The following is a 20,003-nucleotide window of genomic DNA, read 5'->3' as shown; positions in this document are numbered from 1 at the left end:
TTGAATGGTAAACGTACCCTTCAGTATGATTTCTTAGGTTTTCAGGTAGTTGAAGTACTGTGCTTCACTCTGGATTTGCACTGGAGAGTAAAATGGTCCTTTAGGGTTGTTTTGCATGATTATGATGTATACAAACCTACACAGCAATCCTTATTCTCCTCGAGCTTCCAGTCAGTATTTTATGAGTATATCACCTTTTTTATTTATTTATTTATTTATTTATTTATTTATTTTTAAGACGGAGTCTCGCTCTGTCGCCCAGGCTGGAGTGCAGTGGTGCCATCTCGGCTCACTGCAACCTCTGCCTCCTGGGTTCAAGCAATTCTCCTGCCTCAGCCTCCTGAGTAGCTGGGACTACAGGTGCATACTGCCACACCTGGTTATTTTTTTGTAATTTAGTAGAGACGGGGTTTCACCGTGTTGCCCAGGCTGGACATGAACTCCTGAGCTCAGGGAATCTGCCCACTTCGGCCTCCCAAAGTGCTGGGATTACAGGTGTGCGTCACCACGGCCGGCCTATCACATGATTTTTAATGGGACATAGTAATTATTTAAATGTTGGTCATCCTTTTCTAAAAGTTATATCTTTGTATGCAAGTTCATTTACTGTCACCATTCACCTTACTCAATTTACTGAAATTGAGGCCTAAGAAAGTGATGGCTTATCTAAAGTCATATGTTAGTTCTGGAAGAACCTACTAGGATGTGGTAGGAAGAACATGGGCTTTGGGGAGATCCGAGTTAAAATCTGTAGGCCTCTGACTTGCTTTGTAAACTTGGGCAAAAGTTCCTTTACCTGTTGTACCTCCATTCTGTGGAGGTGGAATAGTATCTGAGTCATATCGTGAATTTGTCATTTTTTAAATTTCATTACTCCATTCCCAGATGTTGAATAGAAGTGTGATAAATCAGTCACAACTTCCCATTGTGACAGACTCTTCATTACAAAACTAGTTTGTGTGAAATACATATGCAGTTGACCCTCGAACAGCACGGGTTTGAACTCCATGGGTCTACATGGATTTTTTTCAATAAATAATATTGGAAAATTGGGAATTTGCAGCAATTTGAAAAAACTTGTAGGTGAGCTGTAGCCTAGAAATATTGAAAAAAAATTAAGAAAAAAATTGGATATGTCATGAATGCATAAACTATATATAGATATTAGTCTATTTTATCATTTACTGCCATAAAATATACATAAATCTATTTTTAAAAGATAAAAATTTTAAAAAGTTAGGCACACAGACGATATGTGGCTCTATTCGCAGTTAAGAGAAAATGTAAATAAACAAATGTAAAGGTACATAAAATTAACTTTAATAATACATAACTGTACTGCTGTGATAATTTTGTAGCCACCTCCTGTTGCTATTGCAGTGAGCTCACATGTTATGAGTATCCACGTAAAATGCTGTGTGACCCTTGTCATCTCTGAACAGTTTGTCTCTCCAGTAAATTACATATTGCGGTAAAAGAGGTTCTGGCATATTTTTACCGTATTTAGTGCGATACTGGAAACTTGGATTAATACCATGGGACCCATACAAAGTGCCTCTAGTGATGCCAGAAGTGCTCCCAAGAAGCAGATGAAAGTTGTGATGTTACCAAAAAAAGTTGAATTGTTTGATATGTACTGTAGATTGAGGTCTGTAGCTACAGTTGCCCATTTCAAGATAAATGAATCCAGTGTAAGGTTCAGTGTGAAAGAAGAAAAAGACATTTGTGAAGTCATCGCTGCAGCTATACCAGCAGGCACAAAAACCTTGCACTTTATCTCATATTGAAAATGCAGCTTTTATGTGAATGCAGGATTGCTGTAAGAAAGGCATACCTATGGACTCTAATATGATTGGAGAGAAGCTTAAAGCAAAGGGAAGGTGAAGGATCTAAAGCCAGAGAATTTAATGCCAGCGAAAGACAGAAATTATGGTGTATTTCTGTAAAGTTACACCAGGTGTTGCCTGCCTGTCCTGCCTCCTCTTTTGTGTCTTCCAACCTGAGACAGTAAGACCAACCCCTCTTCTTCCTCAGCCTACTCTATATGGAGACCTTTATGATGATCCACTTCCACTTAATACTAGTAAATACATTTTCTCTTCCTTATGATTTTCTTAATAGTTTCTTTAGCTTACTGTGTTGTAAAAATACAGTATATGATACATATACAAAATATGTGTTGATTAACTGTTTATGTTACCAGTAAGGCTTCAGCGGTAAGCAGGTTCTGATCAACGATAGTTAAGTCTTAGGGGAGTACTTGGATTTTCGACTGCATGGTGATCGGCACCCCTAGGCCCTGCGTTGTTCAGAGGTCAACTGTAAATTATTTGAAGTTTCTATAAAATAAAAAGATACCAAAAAAGTGAGGGTCTTATTTCTTCCAAATCCGATGATTTAGCATGTTATTGTTTTACTATACAAAATTATATAAATTTCATTTAAGTAAAAAATTGAAAATGAAAAATCATAAATCATTATAAAATATTTAATTGTTATATAAAATCGTAATGTAATATCCATATTGTTTATGACATATTCTTAAGCACAGAGAATGAAAAGTGTTATTTTAAGGGGAACATTAGAATTTAGAAGATATGCCTCTATGGCTTTAAAGTATTCTGCATATTTAATTACAGTAGAACTATATATAGACCACACAACAACTTTATAAATCTAGATTACCCATTTGTTAGGATTTTATTTACTTACTGCTTCTGAAGACAACCAAATGTGATCTTCACTTTTAATAAAAACAGAAACCCTGCCACACCTAAGGGTTGATTGCACGTTGATAGCTTTTAAACATTTCATCTTTGGTATTAGAAACAGTAGTTTAAGCAGTCATGAGACCTCTATGGTTTGTCATATGATTTTAATTATTAATGAAGTATGGTTATAAGGTAACTGGTTGAAACCCTTTGATCTAGAGTGCCGTATCATTTAAAAGCTCGTTTCTACCACTGTGGCCCAACAGTTATGTTTATGAAAACTGCACTTTTCATGTCTTCTGAAAGAAAGCTTTGGAATATTAAGAAAGATATTACGTAGTTGAATTCCGTCCTTAAATTGTGGGACCAGCTTAACAGTTGTATTTGCCAGGAATTTAATTTGTTTTTAAGATAATCCCAAATCATTTATAATTCAGAATTTTGAATAAATTTACCCTTGGTCTTTTAACTTTATTTTCATAATTGAGACATTGTATTTGAAAAATTATATCTTGTCATTGGAAAAGTAATGAGAATGTCAGTGATGAGAAACTTATAACTTTGGATTTTTCTTAATAATGAAGAATATATTATACGTTTATGGCATTTCTCAGGCAAGTACTGTAGTGGTAAATGATTGGAAAAAAAAGTGCTTATCATTTCAGGTTTTGAGATCACCATTGAACACCCACACACAGATGTGGTGAAATGTACCCAGTTAGTAAGAGGTAGGTGATCCTTGAAACTTTTAAGATAAGTATTAATGCTTTTTATTATCTGTAATTGATTTGGGTGCTATTTTGTTTTTCTAGCCTTTTGTTAGGTTTCATTAAAATTAGGGAGAAATGTCATTTTTTAAGCATTACTTTTTAGTGTTCTACATCTACTTCTATTTGTGATTCTACCTGGTATGTTAGCTGCCTTTAAACATAGATAAGAATCTCATTTCACTAAAACTCCAGAGGGCTTCCAAGTATTAGGACTCTATCCATCCCCCATTGAGCTTTGCTAGTCCCATTTCAGTCAAGTGTGGGCCAATAGTGCATAGGTTCAGAAAATAATATTAATTTTGGGTTTGTGTCAAACTTTGACTTTTTGAAAAGTGATAACAGTTGAAGAATTTTGAGGCCAACCTCAGACCTTTCAGATAAAAATTGCCTTTGTTAAAAGATTTGTCAGTACGGTGGCTCCCACCTGTAATCCCAGCACTTTGGGAGGCCAAGGCAGGCCCATCGCTTGAGCTCAGGAGTTCGAGACCAGCCTGGGCAACATGGTGAAACCCCATCTCTACAAAAAACACAAAAATTAGCTGGTTGTGGTGGTACACGCATGTAGTCTCAACTATTCAGGAGGCCAAGGTGGGAGGATGGCTTGAGCCCAGTAGTTGGAGGTTGCAGTGAGCCCAGATCATGCCCCTGCACTCTACCTTGGGCAACAAGAGTGAGACCCTATCTCAAAAAAAAAAGTTATTTTTGGGGGGGAAGTGTTTTGCCCATATTCATTTGGGCAATCTAAAATTGATTTAATGTATTTTTCGAGGGTCTTTGACATTACTAAAAGTGGTTTCCTTTTTGTGTGTAACGGAGAAATAATTATAGAGCATAATACATTTAGTTTGTGATGTGCCTGTTAAGCCTCTTGTTTATAAACAGGAGTACTTTTTAAAAGTATTGCTTTACTGCTTGTAAAGTATCTGGTAGTATCTGATACAGCATTTTCTACTCCTAAATGAATCTTATATATCTGTTGTATCCCTAGAAATATTTTTTACACAGTTGCATGTTGTTCTGCTTCTTACTTCCACTTTCCTGTTTCCATTTCAAGTGTTAATGTATTCATAGCAACCACTTGGGACTTGTAATGTGCCATTTTCTGTTACTTCCTTTTTGAAAATAGAATTTTGCAGTTTCATTCATTTACTACCAAGTTTTTTTAGATTTATCCTAAACAAAATGAGTACGACTTTTGAAAATCTTTTGTTTTTAGTATTTACCTAAGTATTCTCACATTTTATTCATTCTAAATTGAATTCATTTTATACCTAGTGATTTATTATGTTAGTGGCTACAATTTTTTAAAAATTGTCTGATAGTGTCATTAGGAAGTAGACATCTGAAAATCTAATTTGTATTTTTTGTAGTAGCACACGTTATCATTTGTAAGCTAGAACATATTTAACTGTGGTTCCTGTTCTTCGTGGTTATATCAGCGTGTTTTATAGCACATTTTCATCTCAATATTACAGTATAGCATAGAATTATATGCATAACTAGTTGTAGTTGTTGAATTAAGGAAAAAGGGTTAGTTTTTTCTAAAAACTTGAAAAAGGTTAAGCTAAACTTTGTAAGCATTGTAGCCATATAATTTGCTTTAAATTAAGAGCCTATTGAAGAAACATTAGTTGAAGGAAGTACTAGTATATGTTTAAAAATATTACTGTGAATATTAACTTAGGAAATTGGATTTTCAGGTTACTGTTGTGAAATTTGAGTCAACTTTAAATTCTTTATCAGAGATTAATATTTTTTGTACAAGTTCTCCTACAACTAAAAATTCTAGAGACATGAAGTCAGTTTACTTGAAAAATGAAATAGTAACTTTTAAAACATTTACAAAAACTACAAATTTGATATGTCATCCAAAACAAATATTTAGACCAGATTATTTGTTGTTGTTAATATTAAAATGTGACTGATTCTTTGAGTACAAACCATATATATGTTTAATGTCATTTTGTCTGACTAACATTTCAGGTAACTATAGAATATATCTCACTCCATTTTAAAAGTACTCTTTCATGTTTTAGTGTCTTTTTGTTTTCTTTGCTCTTTTACAACTTTTAGCTAACAGCATTTCCCCTCTATTCTCTGTTGCACAGTGACTGTTTCTGGATCACTGAATTTAGATACATGCCTAGGTGAAAACTGCTAATGGCATTTTTTAATTATTATTTTTTCCTTCTCTACGTATTTTTATTCGGGGGGGGGAGGGGAAAATAAATTTGATTTCTGTGAAGTCTTTTTCTCCCCTCTGGAGATGAGAAAGTTGGTATTATGCTACTTTGCTGCAGAATTGGCTAATGTCATTTTACAGGGACCTTCACTTCTGTGATTTCTCCTTCCCTCCCCACCAGGAAAGTCACACTGCCTCCAAGACATCTGATGCTTTGACACTCTTCCTTAGCACAACTCTGCTAAACCCCAATCCCTTTTGTAAAACCTTTATGTTGATGATCCACATGGGGCAGCAGGGATTACAGGTGCCATGAATAAAAAATAGGGGAGGGGGAAAGAAATTTGAGGACGGTTAGAGGGGTGGAGTTGAGATAAACTGATCCTAGGTGAGCAGAGGGGAAAGGTATGTCAGTGCTTGTGGATGTAATTGGGAAAAAGGGAAACTATAACAAGAGCATCCCTGTTGGGAAGACTAAGAGGCAGAATAAGGGGAGGGAAAACTTTTCAGTGTCTTAAGCTAATTAAAAATTGCCTTTCTGTTGGGTATCAGTGTTGAAGCATTCTGATCCTCCCTAGAATACCTGTATCTTTCCTAAGTTAGTCTTTAATTAGATTCTGTAATTTGAACTAAAATACAGTGGAGCCTCCTGTATCTGTACCCGTATGCTGTTTCTAGGTTTATTCTCTGTTGATGCTTAATAGCATGATGAAAAACTGAGCAGTTTGTGCTCTGTGTTTTGTGGGGTGGGGGTTTGTTTTGTTTTGTTTTTGATGGAAGTATTTAAGCCAACTTAAATATGACTGAGGATTAAGTCTGGCAGGCAACTCTTTGTATTTTGTATTAGACTTCAAAATCTTTTCTTCTTCTTCTTCTTTTTTTTTTAAATCCAGGAGAATGCTTTATTGCAACTTTTAGCTGACTAGATGCTTAACTTAGTAACAAGTTTAGCCCTTGTAACTGGCTAGCTAAAAGCAAATCGGCTTGTTTCTCAGATCTTTGGGGGATAGCAAGAAACATTTGAGTGAATGTTGTTGAAGATTTTCAGTAGTATAGAAAATGATGGCGCTCTTGTGATATTTGTAAGTAGTAAGTAAAATTTACTTTTTGTGTACAAATCTTTGAAGTTTTTGTTGTGTTGAGAACTTTTTGATTGTAGCACGTTAAAGCTGATAGTATTGTCTTCGTTTTTTTTTTTTCTTACAGCAAGCAAGGATTTGGCACAGACATCCTATTTCATGGCTACCAACAGGTTGTTATCCTGACCCTCTTTGTTGCACTGTTGTAGCACACTATAGCTTCCTTTAATGCAGGGCCCCCTCAATGTGTCTCTTACCCTTGTTGCGACAGGAGACTGGACCATCTACTGTGGTGGTACCTTCCTGTTTGCTTTGCGGTGTATTGTACAAGGGACTTTGGGCACAGAGGGGTTAAATGCACAATGTGAAGTGTAGTGGTGCTTTCTGATGACATATTCTCGATTTGTGAGTGCATAAGTCTAAAATTGGTAGCCTGAATAGCAGCTAAAGATTACAAAGAGCTAAACTTAACGTAGAAATTCGAGCAACTTGGTAAGTATAAAGCTATTTCCAGTTTACAATTATAGTTAAATGACAATTTTTAAAATTTCACGTTGATCCAGTCTTAACTTTAAAATACTCATTAAAGTTTTTTTAATAAATAAAATTTATGTAATTTGAAATTTTTTTTCAGATAATACCCACTAGTAGCAAGTTAAAAGTAGTCAAGTCCTATCCATGCCTGGATTTGCATAAACACAATTTTTCCTTTTTTTTTTTTTTTTAAACAAAAAAACCTTCCTTTTCAGTTTATATAGAGTAAAAAATGGTATGTGTTTATGGCTGAACAGATAACATTTCCATCATTGAAACTGAACTGGAAGAATAGTCTTAAGGAGCCTTTAATATATAATTCTGTTCTAGATTTATTAATGATTTAAATTTGTCTTTTTGAGTGGATCATTGGGGAGAAGGGACCAAACCAGCTTTGTATGGTCCCTAATTTCTTGTGACACTGATAAGTTTTATTTACAATTTCACATTGGCAAATACTGCTATATTTTCTCAAATATTTGTTGTTGGTATTTAACCTCTATCCCCAGTAATTCTGAACAGCAACATAAAAAGACTTAAATTTGAAACTTTGATTAGAAAAGGCTAGCTGTGACACATATTTCATGCCCAATATTTGGCATATAGTGGAAGGAGAAAGGTAGTATTTTTGCAGTATTTAATAACATTGAGCCTTGAAGCTGTTTGGCAAAAGGTAAGTTTCCTTTGTGGCTTTGCTGAAAAACAAGGCATAGATTTACATAGATATGTGTTTAATTCTCTGCTTCACTAAAGAAAGCAAATGCCTATTAAGCCACTTCAGTTGGGATAATCCCTGATTATTGTGAGATTGAAATTACTTTGTCAATTTTACAAATAGTTTTTATCTTTCCATTTACATATTTACCATGACATTACAAAAGAAAAATACCACAGAAAATTTACAGTGTTATCTATATAGTGATTATTGCAAATATACTATCCTCCTCTCCTTTTATAAAATACTTCAATTTTAGATGTAAAAACAAAATTTTAAATATTAATATATTAGTAGTAATATACTCGGGAGTGAGTGAGGGGAAATGTTCATTTTATGTAGATTTTTTAGTACTAGAATTTTATAACTTAGCTTTTAATTTAATAAAATAAGGTTTTATACTCTAGACTTAAAGATAGAGTTTAAATTTTGCTCTAATCTTACTGGTAAATGTTTTTCTTTGTTTTACATACTTGAATTTTTATGGCTCTCCATTTTCAAACCTGCTCTGCAACAGTCTGCATCTTACAACCTTCTGTCTTCAGTACAAACCAACAGTGATAGCATGTGTATGCATTCATTTGGCTTGCAAATGGTCCAATTGGGAGATCCCTGTATCAACTGATGGAAAGCATTGGTGGGAATATGTGGATCCTACAGTTACTCTAGAATTATTAGATGGTAAGTAGAGAAAATAAATTTTTAACAGTTTGGAATTATCTAAGTTGGCAGTTGTCTGAATTGACAATAGAAAGTGTCAGTACACTATCAAATGAACAGAATGAAAACAACAATTCATCAGCCTAAAGAAAAAAAAAGAGTCTGGAAGCTGTGCTCATACCTGTAATCCCAGCACTGTAGGAGGCTGAGGCAGGAGGATCACTTGAGCCCAGGAGTTCAAGACCAGGCTGGGCAACATAGACCCTGTCTCTACAAAAAAAAAAGTTAAAAATTAACTGGGTGTGGTGGTGCGTGCCTATAGTCTCAGCTACTTGGGAGGCTGAGGCGGGATGATCACTTGAGCACGGGAAGTCAGGGCTGCGGTAAGCCTTGAAGGCACTGCTCTGCTCCAGCCTGGGTATATATTAACTACCACCGAATATCTAAAGCTTTTTCAGGACTTAAAAAATAAATAAGTAAGGTTTAGAATTCCATAAGCTGACAAGATAAGAATAGTGATTTAAAGTATACTAATTCTGTTGAGTTTTAAATGTGTATACTGAAAGTTGAGTGTTAACTGTGAAGCAGTAAACGAAAGGGATTTTCAAGGGATTGTGTTTCTTGCTCTGTATTACCATTGTTGCCTTACATTGTTAAATATGAATACACAAGGAGAAATTGTGGGTGTGTGTTCTGTTAATTAGGAACGTGGAATTTTGGGGATGTTTTGATGAGAAATTCTTCTGGTTGAGAAGTAAAAGAAGCTGGCCAGAAATGGGAGATTCTTGGGATTAGGGCATTTTAACCACGTACTGTAGATTTCAGCAAGAAAATAGATAACACTTTTTTTTTTTTTTTGAGTCAGTCTCACTCTGTCGCCAAGGCTGGAGGGCAGTGGTGCAATCTTGGCTCACCGCAACCTCCACCTCCCAAGTTCAAGCAATTCTCCTGCCTCAGCCTCCCAAGTCGCTGGGACTGCAGGCACGAGCCACCACACCCAACTAGTTTTTGTGTTTTTAGTAGAGATGGGGTTTCACCATGTTGGCCAGGCTGGTCTCAAACTCCTCACCTCAGATGATCTGCCCACCTTGCCCTCCCAAAGTGCTGGGATCACAGGCTTGAGCCACTGTGCCTGGCCTTGTTTTGTGTTGTTTTGTTTTTTGAGACAGATACTCACTCTGCCCCCCAAGCTGGAGCGCAGTGGTGCAACCTGGGCTCACTGCAACCTCTGCCTCCCAGGTTCAAGCGATTCTCCTGCCTCAGCCTCCTGAGGAGCTGGGACCACAGGCGCATGCCACCACGCCCAGCTAATTTTTGTATTTTTAGTAGAGATGGGGTTTTGCAGTCCACCTGTCTTAGCCTCCCAAAGGGCTGGGATTACAGGTTTGAGCCTCCGTGCCCCACCTGATGTTTCTTTAAGATAGGGGTCTGCAAAGAGTAACACTATTTTAGAGTTTGTGAACTATAAGGTCTCTGTTGCAACTATACAACTATACCATTGCAGCCAGAAAGCAGCCGTAGGCAATTTGTAACTGATTGGGTGTGACTGTGTTCCAGTAAAACTTTTGTTGACAAAAATAGGTGGCCAGCCATATTTGGCCAATTATCCATAGTTTGCCTGTTCTTATTTGTGAAATATGCTTCTTTGTTTCATCCTTTTCTATTTTGTTTTCCACCTGGAAAAAATTATCCCAGAATATATATCTCATGCTGTATTATTGCTGCATGATTATAATGTTTTTCTTAAATTGTTAGAGGCTTTTTCAGAGTTTATCCAGAGGAAAGGAAGTCTTCAATGAGTTGAAATGACATCTAAAACTCAGTGAGGGCTTATCTGTTCTATAGCTTGAAAAATCAGGTTATCTAGGTCATTGTTTTAGTTTAATAGTCACTAGATTAAGATTAGGTAGGCAAAATTTTTTTTTGGGGGGGGTGGGTGGGGGACAGAGTCTCAGTCGCCCAGGCTATAGAGTGCGGTGGCGCAATCTCGGCTTGCTGCACCCTCCGCCTCCCGGGTTCAAGCAGTTCTCTGCCTCAGCCTCCTGAGTAGCTGGGATTACAGGTGCCCACCACCACGCCTGGCTAATTTTTGTATTTTTAGTAGAGATAGGGTTTTCACCATGTTGGCCAGGCTGGTCTTGAACTCCTGACCTCATGATCCACCCACCTTGGCCTCAAAGTGTTAGGATTACAGGCGTGAACCACCACACCCAGCCAGTAGGCATAATCGTAATAGAAATAGTTTATATACCTGGTGCTGAAGTAAAAAGATCACAGAAAAGTAATCTGCCTTTTATCCTGACTTTAGGTCAGAGGTTAGGTTGTGGTTTATGTGGGGTTTTTTGACACAGGAGGAGCTACCTCATTTCCATTCTGAAAAGTAAAGTTTGTTAATTTGGAGAGCAATTGAATAGGAATCTTGGAGAACTGATATGTTAAGACTTTCACCATGTTTTGCAGCAGCTTTTTTTTCTGTGTCAGTCACAAAAAGGCAATTCAAAATTTAAGACATGAAGGTGTGGCCGGGTGCAGTCATTCACATATCTTGAGCACAGGAGTTTGAGCCCAGCCTGAGCAACAAGGCAAAACCACGTTTCTACTAAAAATACACACAAACCGGGCATGGTGGCGCACTCCTATAGACCCAACTACTGTGGAGGCTAAGGTGGGAGGATCACCTGAGCCTGAGACGTCAAGGTTGTAGTGAGCTGTGATAATGCTACTGCTCTCCAGCCTGGGCAACAGAGGAAACCCTGTCTGGGGGGGAAAAAAAAGACATGAAGATTTATCTGAATTGTAGAGTGAAGTGATACTACTATTCTTATTACTTACTGAAATAATTCACTTAATGACTGTGTTCCAGAAAAGAACATTGGCTTAGACAGTAGCTTTGAGAGAGAAGGGCCTCTATTTTAGGTACATACTGTGATTTTTGTGCATATAGCTAATTAATTATGTTAATGGATTATTTAACAGATTCTTTTGTTGTTCTGCTATAAAATTTAATACAGTAGGATACTTAAGAAAAACAAAGCTTACATTTTGTGTACGAGATTTTGGACCAGAACTTGAAGTGTATTTAATGTTTTACAACCAAGTTGTTAACAGAAATTGAGTCAAAACAGTTTTGTTAATGTTGGACCCAAAAGTAGAAAAATAGTCTTTTTTTTTTTCTTTTTTTTTCAAATGAGGAAGTAAAGGTCTGGGCATTAGGGTTTGTTTCATCCAAACTGGATGAAAAAGCTCATGAGACTTTAGCAGGGACTAGTCATGACATTGTCAAGGAAATTACATCTTGAAAGATTAATGGTTAAATTATAGCTTGTCTGAAGTGTCGATCTTAACATTGGCTTAGAATAGTTTACAAAAAAGCTTGCTATTACAAAATGAACCTGTAGTCTCTATTAATAGAGGTTCCCCCAGTATTGAGGTGGAATTGGCATTATTAATATTATATAATATTCTAATGTATTTGACTGATGAATATTTGAGAGTGGCTGGTAACTATTAATGACATTATTAGTTCATCAAAACCACACTACTTTGGAAAAGTGGGTCATTTGATTGTAATCAGAATTTTAAGAAAGTTGGTAGAAATTTACAATGAAGATAGTTTGCTAATATATTAATAGTGTTGATAGCTAGGAAGTATATTTGGAGGAATTTTCCCCTTTAAAAAAAAAAGTCTGGGCGTGGTGGCTCACACCTGTAATTCCAGCACTTTGGGAGGCCAAGATAGGAGGATCACTTGAGGCCAGGAGTTTGAGACCAGCCTGGTCAACATAGCGAGACCCTGTCTCTGTTATTTAACAAAAAAAAAAAAGAAAGAAATGCAAAATATTGCATAGTTCCCTGTATACCCTTTAGCTTCTCCTGGTACTAACATCTTACATAACAATATATGATTATCAAAACTAGGAAGTTAACATTGGTACAATACTGTTAACTAAACCACAAATGTTATTCAGTATTCCATATTTTTCCCTATTCTAGGATCCCATGTTCCATTTAGTTGACATGTCCCTTCAAGTCTTCTCCATTCTGTGACAGTTCTTCAATCTTTCCTTGTCTTTCATAACACTGACACTTAGAAGAATAATGGTCATTTTATACAGTGTTCCTTAGTTGGGGTTTGTCTGATGATTTCTCATTATTATGTCGAAGTTATCCATTTTGAGTAAGAATACCATAGAAGTAAATTGGGTCTTGCTTGGTGCATCATATCAAGGGGTACATTATGTTGATACGTCTTATAACTGGTCATGACAACCGTGATCACTTGGTTACAGTGGTATCCTTAAAGTGGTTTCTGCACTTTAAAGTCACTATTTTTTTTCTCTTTGTAATTAATACATTTCATGGGGAAGATACGTTGGGATTATACAAATAACCTTTTTCCTCAAACTTTTGTCCACTAATTTTAAAGAATCTTTTGATAGATCTTGCCTGTGACAAAAATTATTGTGGTGTTTGCCTAATGAAGATTTTTTTTTAATTGGGGGGTGATTATTTTTAATGCTACTAGATTTTCTAGAGATTCTAATTAAGCAAGTAAAATCAAGAGGGAAAGTAATCGTTACAAAAGGATTCAGCTTTGAAAATGCCGGTTGAGAGTTGTGTGTACTTCTGTGTATGCTGAGGATTTAATAGGAGGGTAAAAGTGAAGTAGATGAATTCCTAGCATTCCTTTTTAATACTGCCCACTTAAGAGAAATTTAAATCCTAAAGGCATCTTCTAAGTTTCAAATTTAAATTTTATTTTTAGAGCTAACACATGAGTTTCTACAAATATTGGAGAAAACGCCTAATAGGTTGAAGAAGATTCGAAACTGGAGGGTAAGAGAATTGACAGGGTTTAACAGAATTTCAGTCTTTTATGTAACATTTACATAGCTAACCAGTTTGAATTTTTGTGGTTAAATAATCTTTGCAGTATTCCTGAATAATTCAACGTATCTCAAGTTACATATACTCACATATTCAACTACTGAGTCCAGTGGACTTTGCTAAAGTACATTATACTTTTAAAAAATTTTTTGCAGTGATTATGACAAAAGTATCCTCTTCATTTTACAAATGGGGAAACTGAAGCCTAGACAAGTTAAATTACTTTCTGAAGTGCTGGGCTAGGATTTAACTTGTATCTGATTCTAAAATTGGTGTTTTCAATTTTTTATAGCCTTCTTTTATGCCTCTAAGGCATTTATTTACTGACAACATAAAATCTTGAACCCCAGGTCATTTTATTTTCATATGTTTAATATATAATGTTTTTAATATATAACTTTTATAAGACAAGAAATTTGCATTAAATTATTTTGCTATATCACTGCTTCTTCTGTGTTTTGTTTTAATAGGCTAATCAGGCAGCTAGGAAACCAAAAGTAGATGGACAGGTATCAGAGACACCACTTCTTGGTTCATCTTTGGTCCAGAATTCCATTTTAGTAGATAGTGTCACTGGTGTGCCTACAAACCCAAGTTTTCAGAAACCATCTACATCAGCATTCCCTGCGCCGGTACCTCTAAATTCAGGAAATATTTCTGTTCAAGACAGCCATACATCTGATAATTTGTCAATGCTAGCAACAGGAATGCCAAGTACTTCATACGGTTTATCATCACACCAGGAATGGCCTCAACATCAAGACTCAGCAAGGACAGAACAGCTATATTCACAGAAACAGGAGACATCTTTGTCTGGTAGCCAGTACAACATCAACTTCCAGCAGGGACCTTCTATATCACTGCATTCAGGATTACATCACAGACCTGACAAAATTTCAGATCATTCTTCTGTTAAGCAAGAATATACTCATAAAGCAGGGAGCAGTAAACACCATGGGCCAATTTCCGCTACTCCAGGAATAATTCCTCAGAAAATGTCTTTAGATAAATATAGAGAAAAGCGTAAACTAGAAACTCTTGATCTCGATGTAAGGGATCATTATATAGCTGCCCAGGTAGAACAGCAGCACAAACAAGGGCAGTCACAGGCAGCCAGCAGCAGTTCTGTTACTTCTCCCATTAAAATGAAAATACCTATCGCAAATACTGAAAAATACATGGCAGATAAAAAGGAAAAGAGTGGGTCACTGAAATTACGGATTCCAATACCACCCACTGATAAAAGCGCCAGTAAAGAAGAACTGAAAATGAAAATAAAAGTTTCTTCTTCAGAAAGACACAGCTCTTCTGATGAAGGCAGTGGGAAGAGCAAACATTCAAGCCCACATATTAGCAGAGACCATAAGGAGAAGCACAAGGAGCATCCTTCAAGCCGCCACCACACCAGCAGCCACAAGCATTCCCACTCGCATAGTGGCAGCAGCAGCGGTGGCAGTAAACACAGTGCCGACGGAATACCACCCACTGTTCTGAGGAGTCCTGTTGGCCTGAGCAGTGATGGCATTTCCTCTAGCTCCAGCTCTTCAAGGAAGAGGCTGCATGTCAATGATGCATCTCACAACCACCACTCCAAAATGAGCAAAAGTTCCAAAAGTTCAGGTAGTTCATCTAGTTCTTCCTCCTCTGTTAAGCAGTATATATCCTCTCACAACTCTGTTTTTAACCATCCCTTACCCCCTCCTCCCCCTGTCACATACCAGGTGGGCTACGGACATCTCAGCACCCTCGTGAAACTGGACAAGAAGCCAGTGGAGACCAACGGTCCTGATGCCAATCACGAGTACAGTACAAGCAGCCAGCATATGGACTACAAAGACACATTCGACATGCTGGACTCGCTGTTAAGTGCCCAAGGAATGAACATGTAATAATTTGTTTAGGTCAATTTTTCCTTTACTTTTTTAATTTAAAAATTGTTAGAATGGAAAAATTCCTTCTGATCTAGCAGTGGTAACCCCTGCTGTTGCTGCCACTGCTTCAGTATTTGTAAGTGCTGCTTTATTCTTCATTCTGAAAAGAAGAGATTATAGTAAACAAGTCTTTATCTCCACATATGATAGTGTTATAAATACTGTAAAAGCATGGAAGGTGCAAAACTCAGTATTTCTACAATTGCAGCTAAGAACATTAGGATGAATGGCTGGCTGCTTCTAGGAATATAAGATGCCTCAAGCATTCATTATTTATGATTTGAATACTGTAGCTATTTTTTGTTGCTTGGCTTTTGAATGAGTGTAAATTGTTTTCTTTTGTGTATTTATACTTGTATGTATGATTTGCATGTTTCAATGATAAAGGGATAAAACAGTATACTGACAACTGTTTACAAGAAAGTGGAGAAAAATGTACATACATTTTTGTATGTTTAGATATTACCATAAATACTCAGGATTGGAGCTGCTTGTAAGTATAACAATATACAGAATAACTTTATTTTATCTTGTCAGAGTCCATCACTAATCTAAAACAAAGGTGGCACTTTTTTATGTTAACCTTAAACTCTAGGCCTTACTGGAAGCCACTGATAGGGGACACTTCACTACCAGATGTGTATGCAGTGCCACAGATGGTCATATACACTGTGAGGCACTGAAATTTTGCCTTCAGAGGTTCTGACCAGATTGGCTGCTGAAATAGCCCCTAACTTTCTGAAGGCTTGAAGAGGAGAAAATAAAGTTTACATACTCTTGATGTGAAGTGCATTTAAATGTTTGTTGGCTTGTTGCAGTTCTATGAAACAGAGCTGTTAATAATGGTTATGTGGATTACTGTGATTTGAAAACTAAATTCACAATAACTTACCTAGTAGAGATTTAGTGAGTTGTTTCCTTAAAGAATTTTACACTACATATTTTAATAGTAAACAGGGATCACTTTTCCTTTAGCATTCAGAATGACACCATATTCTTAAATATACTCCTTCCCTGAAGCGTGTTTGTGTGTGATGCCATATTTCTTTTTCAGGTAAATGTAGTCTTCCTTATAAAAATGAAATTAAACCTATGCTCTCAATTCTTTTATATTCTAACAATAAATAAAAAAGAAAAGATTACTGACTGTGCATTGTACCTGTATTTATAGTTTATGGTTATCAGGAAGCTCTGTAAGAAAGAAAAGGTCAGCCTCCCAGGCAAACCAGTAGTGGAGGTTTTACATTTGTTTGCACATCTCAGTATATTTCTGTTGAGGTAAAGTTTGCACAGTCATCTGACTTCTGATCAAGCATTATATTTTAACTTGTTACAGATTTTGTCTTAAACACCAGTAATATGGCTCTTGTTTATCAGCTAATCTTGAATTTATTCTGTGGTAAATCTTTTGAGTTGTTGAGTATATTTGAGATTGATTGGATTCAACCTCTCGTTGAACTGAAAACTTAATTTTTTCTCTGTATTTTTGTTACAAAGCCACTGATACGTGCACAATTGTAATTAAGTATGTTGCAGTTGTAAATATTAGAGTTTAATCTCATGCTCTACCTTTATTTAGCAATTACCTAATTTGCCAGTAGCTTTATAATTTTTAAAGATAATTGTTCATTATTTTGTCAATGTTATTTGAACTTGGGGTACTTAGGAGCCTCTTTGTAGGGACTGTGCCTAGGTAGCATGTCCTAACATTTGTTCTTGTCTTGCATAACTTCAGTAATCTTTGTCATTATATGTAACTTTGTTGCTCTGTATGGCATAATATTGTATCCATAAACATGGTAATTTTGATACAGTTATACTTTTACAGTGGTACATAATCCAAGGACTAGTATAGAATTAAGCTGAGTGCAAGATGAGGGAGGGAAGGGCTTTCTTGGTAATTTAGATGTGAAACCTCTACAGAGCTATCATGTAAAAACTACATAAGGTGGTTGTGCTACTGTATAATTGGGGGTGATAATACCAGGAATTTTAATAAGATTTTGTAAAGAATATCCAGAAAAGTAGTGAACTTATTTTCAGTAGACATAGAAAACAATGTGAATATTTAAGGTCTGTGACTATAGTTAAACTTCACTAAGAATTTGCAGAATTGTTTTGAGATGTGGGAATAAAGGTAATTTTATTGAATCTTCATTGGTGCTAATGATGGACAGTTAAAAAGATAGCTAGTGTATATTGTTATGGGTCAGTACTTATTAGTACTTCCAAAATTGAATTTGAAATGCTATGTATTCACTTTTCACTCTGTAAATGTAATTCTTTACAATGACTTTATTTATTAAAGGGCAGCCAGTTGTCATTTTTACAGGATTGTGTGAGCTATTCAAACTCTTCAACCCCTGAACAGGGTATTAAGCTTCCAAAATAATGATGGGGATAAATATGGAAATCCTTTTTAAGTTGTATTTCCATTAAACAAAAACCCTTATAATTCATACTATCATGAATTTGCTTTATCCATCTCATTTGCATAACAGTTCATCTGCCTGGTCCCATTAGGCTCTACCAAAGAAAGACTCTGATGAGTGGACATTATTACTGTGACTCTTGTAAGTAGCCATAAATAAACCAAAATAGTATCAAATTTAGGTATGAAATTCCACATGTGCAAAGTACTGTTAAGGTGATAACATTTTTGATGAGATTTAAAAAAAATATTTGAAATATTAAAAAGCATTATCTTTAAACATCCTATAAAAGAGTGAGTCATTTTTAAGTTGTGTTTTCCCTAGATCACTGATTTGTTACCTTTACACAGAAGCACATTGCAAAGAAAGGCTTTACTTCTACCTCTTCCAGCCAGTTTTCCAATATTGAGCTGTGTCCCTCTAAATATTTGCCTTAGCTATTTCAAAATAGGTATTTTCAGAACCAAAGCAAAGGGTGGTTTGTTCACTGAAACATTCTTAGAGGCCTACTTAACGGGCGGCAGTATCCTGTAGTGGTAAAACCTCACAGTTTCCTAATTGCAGGTATGTAAATACCAAAAAAGTCCTGTTGTCAGCCCTAGGTTTATCTTTGAAAGCAGTTAAATGTGCACCTTGGTCTTCCTCCATGTGTTCAGATTCGTTCTGGTTAAAGTTCTTATTCAGAGTCATCTAAAAGAAATTTCTAACATGATGTATGGTTTCTTGAATGTCATGAGTGGCTGCGTATATTGCTTTGTAGCAACAGATTGTATTAATAATTAATAGAATACCTAATTTTTTTGGCCTATCCTCTTTGAACTAGAAATGACTACTTGAGGGCTATTTCAGAGAACCAATATGAAATGTTTTTGTTAGTACAAAATACCATTGCCTTAAAAGGTTTCAAGCACATTTTCTTTTCTATTTGAGAACTTAAATTGCTGACTTGTATTCGTTAAGCAACCTTAGAAATAAACCACTGCTTATATCTGCATGAATATTATGCATTTCATGAGTACAGTTAGTTGATTAGATATTTCAGGGTTTTGCATTTTCTATAGACATGGGGACTTTTTTAACATGGTAACATCTTAGGAAAACCATTCTCTCAAGGTATTACACCATTTCCAATTTTATCCAAATGAAAAGCGTATCTGCTTAAATTTAGGATGTCTTTGCTGAGAATATTTGGAGGCTCTTGTTAGGAAGAATCATGGATTCAGTATTTCTAACCTGATTACTGCCTCAGAGGCTGTCTTGAAGGGAGGCAGTAGGATTCACTGACTACCTTTACCCAGATGAGGGATCAACAAATCTCACACTTGAACTAAATGAGTTAACAGGACAATAGGTGCTAATCTCATGTGCCCTAAGATGGACTTATTTAGACAGGGATTTTTGCACTGGAAAAGCAGCACATTCTCTGACCTTGGGTACCAAGCTATGATACTAATTTGAGAATCACATTCTGATACGTTAATATCAGAAATCAGTGAGCAACCTAATTGCTGTAAGCTGACATACATGGAAGCCGAAATCAAAAGGTTGCTTTTGTTAGTTTCCCTGGAGCGTCTATTTTTGTAATACATTTTGCCAGTGGGACTGAAAAGCTCAAAATGTTTTAGGCCTAATATCATACATTAATTTTCTGCTCTGCAGTGTCAATTTGGGCACAGCCAGTTTTTGCCTCTGTGGCACCTTCTTTATAATTTACTGTTACCTATTCTGCCTGACAGATTGCTTAAGTAGGTTGATAAGATCCATCGAAGATTGAATGGCTAGGAGTAATTCTGTTCTCGTATAGGCAACTTAACTTCACTGTGGAATCCATTTATCTCAAAGTTTGAGGGCCGTCTACTTTATTTTCAAGTTTGGGGCGGAAACTCAAAATCCCGAGCATTGCCACTTTAGTAGTTTGTTTGATTTGCCTATTGTTTAATAACGAGTACATTCTTATTAAGTGATGAGTACATTCTTATTTTTAAGGTATGTTTTTTTCAAGCAGCTTCATTTTATTAGAAAAAATACGTACTCATTTGTTGTAAACAGTGATTGTGGGGTTTCATTTTCTGAATGTACTCAAAACTCCCAACAACAATTGA

General features: G+C 36.0%; 1 protein-coding gene across 5 annotated transcripts in view; it reads left to right on the top strand.

The window, feature by feature from the left end:
- The window catches only part of CCNT2 (cyclin T2), a 38,180-nt gene extending 20,382 nt beyond the window's left edge, over positions 1-17,798 (top strand). The window contains exons 5-10 of one of the 5 annotated variants that reach the window (XM_008976382.6): positions 3,377-3,439; positions 6,870-6,915; positions 8,509-8,672; positions 13,417-13,487; positions 14,009-15,158; positions 15,260-17,798. In XM_008976382.6, coding sequence (XP_008974630.1) covers positions 3,377-3,439; positions 6,870-6,915; positions 8,509-8,672; positions 13,417-13,487; positions 14,009-15,158; positions 15,260-15,327 — 1,562 coding nt within the window. In that variant the 3' untranslated portion in view covers positions 15,328-17,798. Of the gene's footprint in view, positions 1-3,376; positions 3,440-6,556; positions 6,753-6,869; positions 6,916-8,508; positions 8,673-13,416; positions 13,488-14,008 lie in introns of those variants that run through there. The other 4 variants (XM_055108547.1, XM_034954095.2, XM_055108548.2 and 1 more) reach the window with 4 other exon arrangements.
- The last annotated feature ends 2,205 nt before the right edge of the window (positions 17,799-20,003 follow it).

This window comes from Pan paniscus, chromosome 13 (assembly GCF_029289425.2).
Source record: "Pan paniscus chromosome 13, NHGRI_mPanPan1-v2.0_pri, whole genome shotgun sequence".
In the NCBI taxonomy this organism is placed as follows: domain Eukaryota; kingdom Metazoa; phylum Chordata; class Mammalia; order Primates; family Hominidae; genus Pan; species Pan paniscus.
The sequence above is the reverse complement of the archived record's forward strand: the minus strand, read 5'-3'. Positions and strand labels throughout refer to the sequence as shown.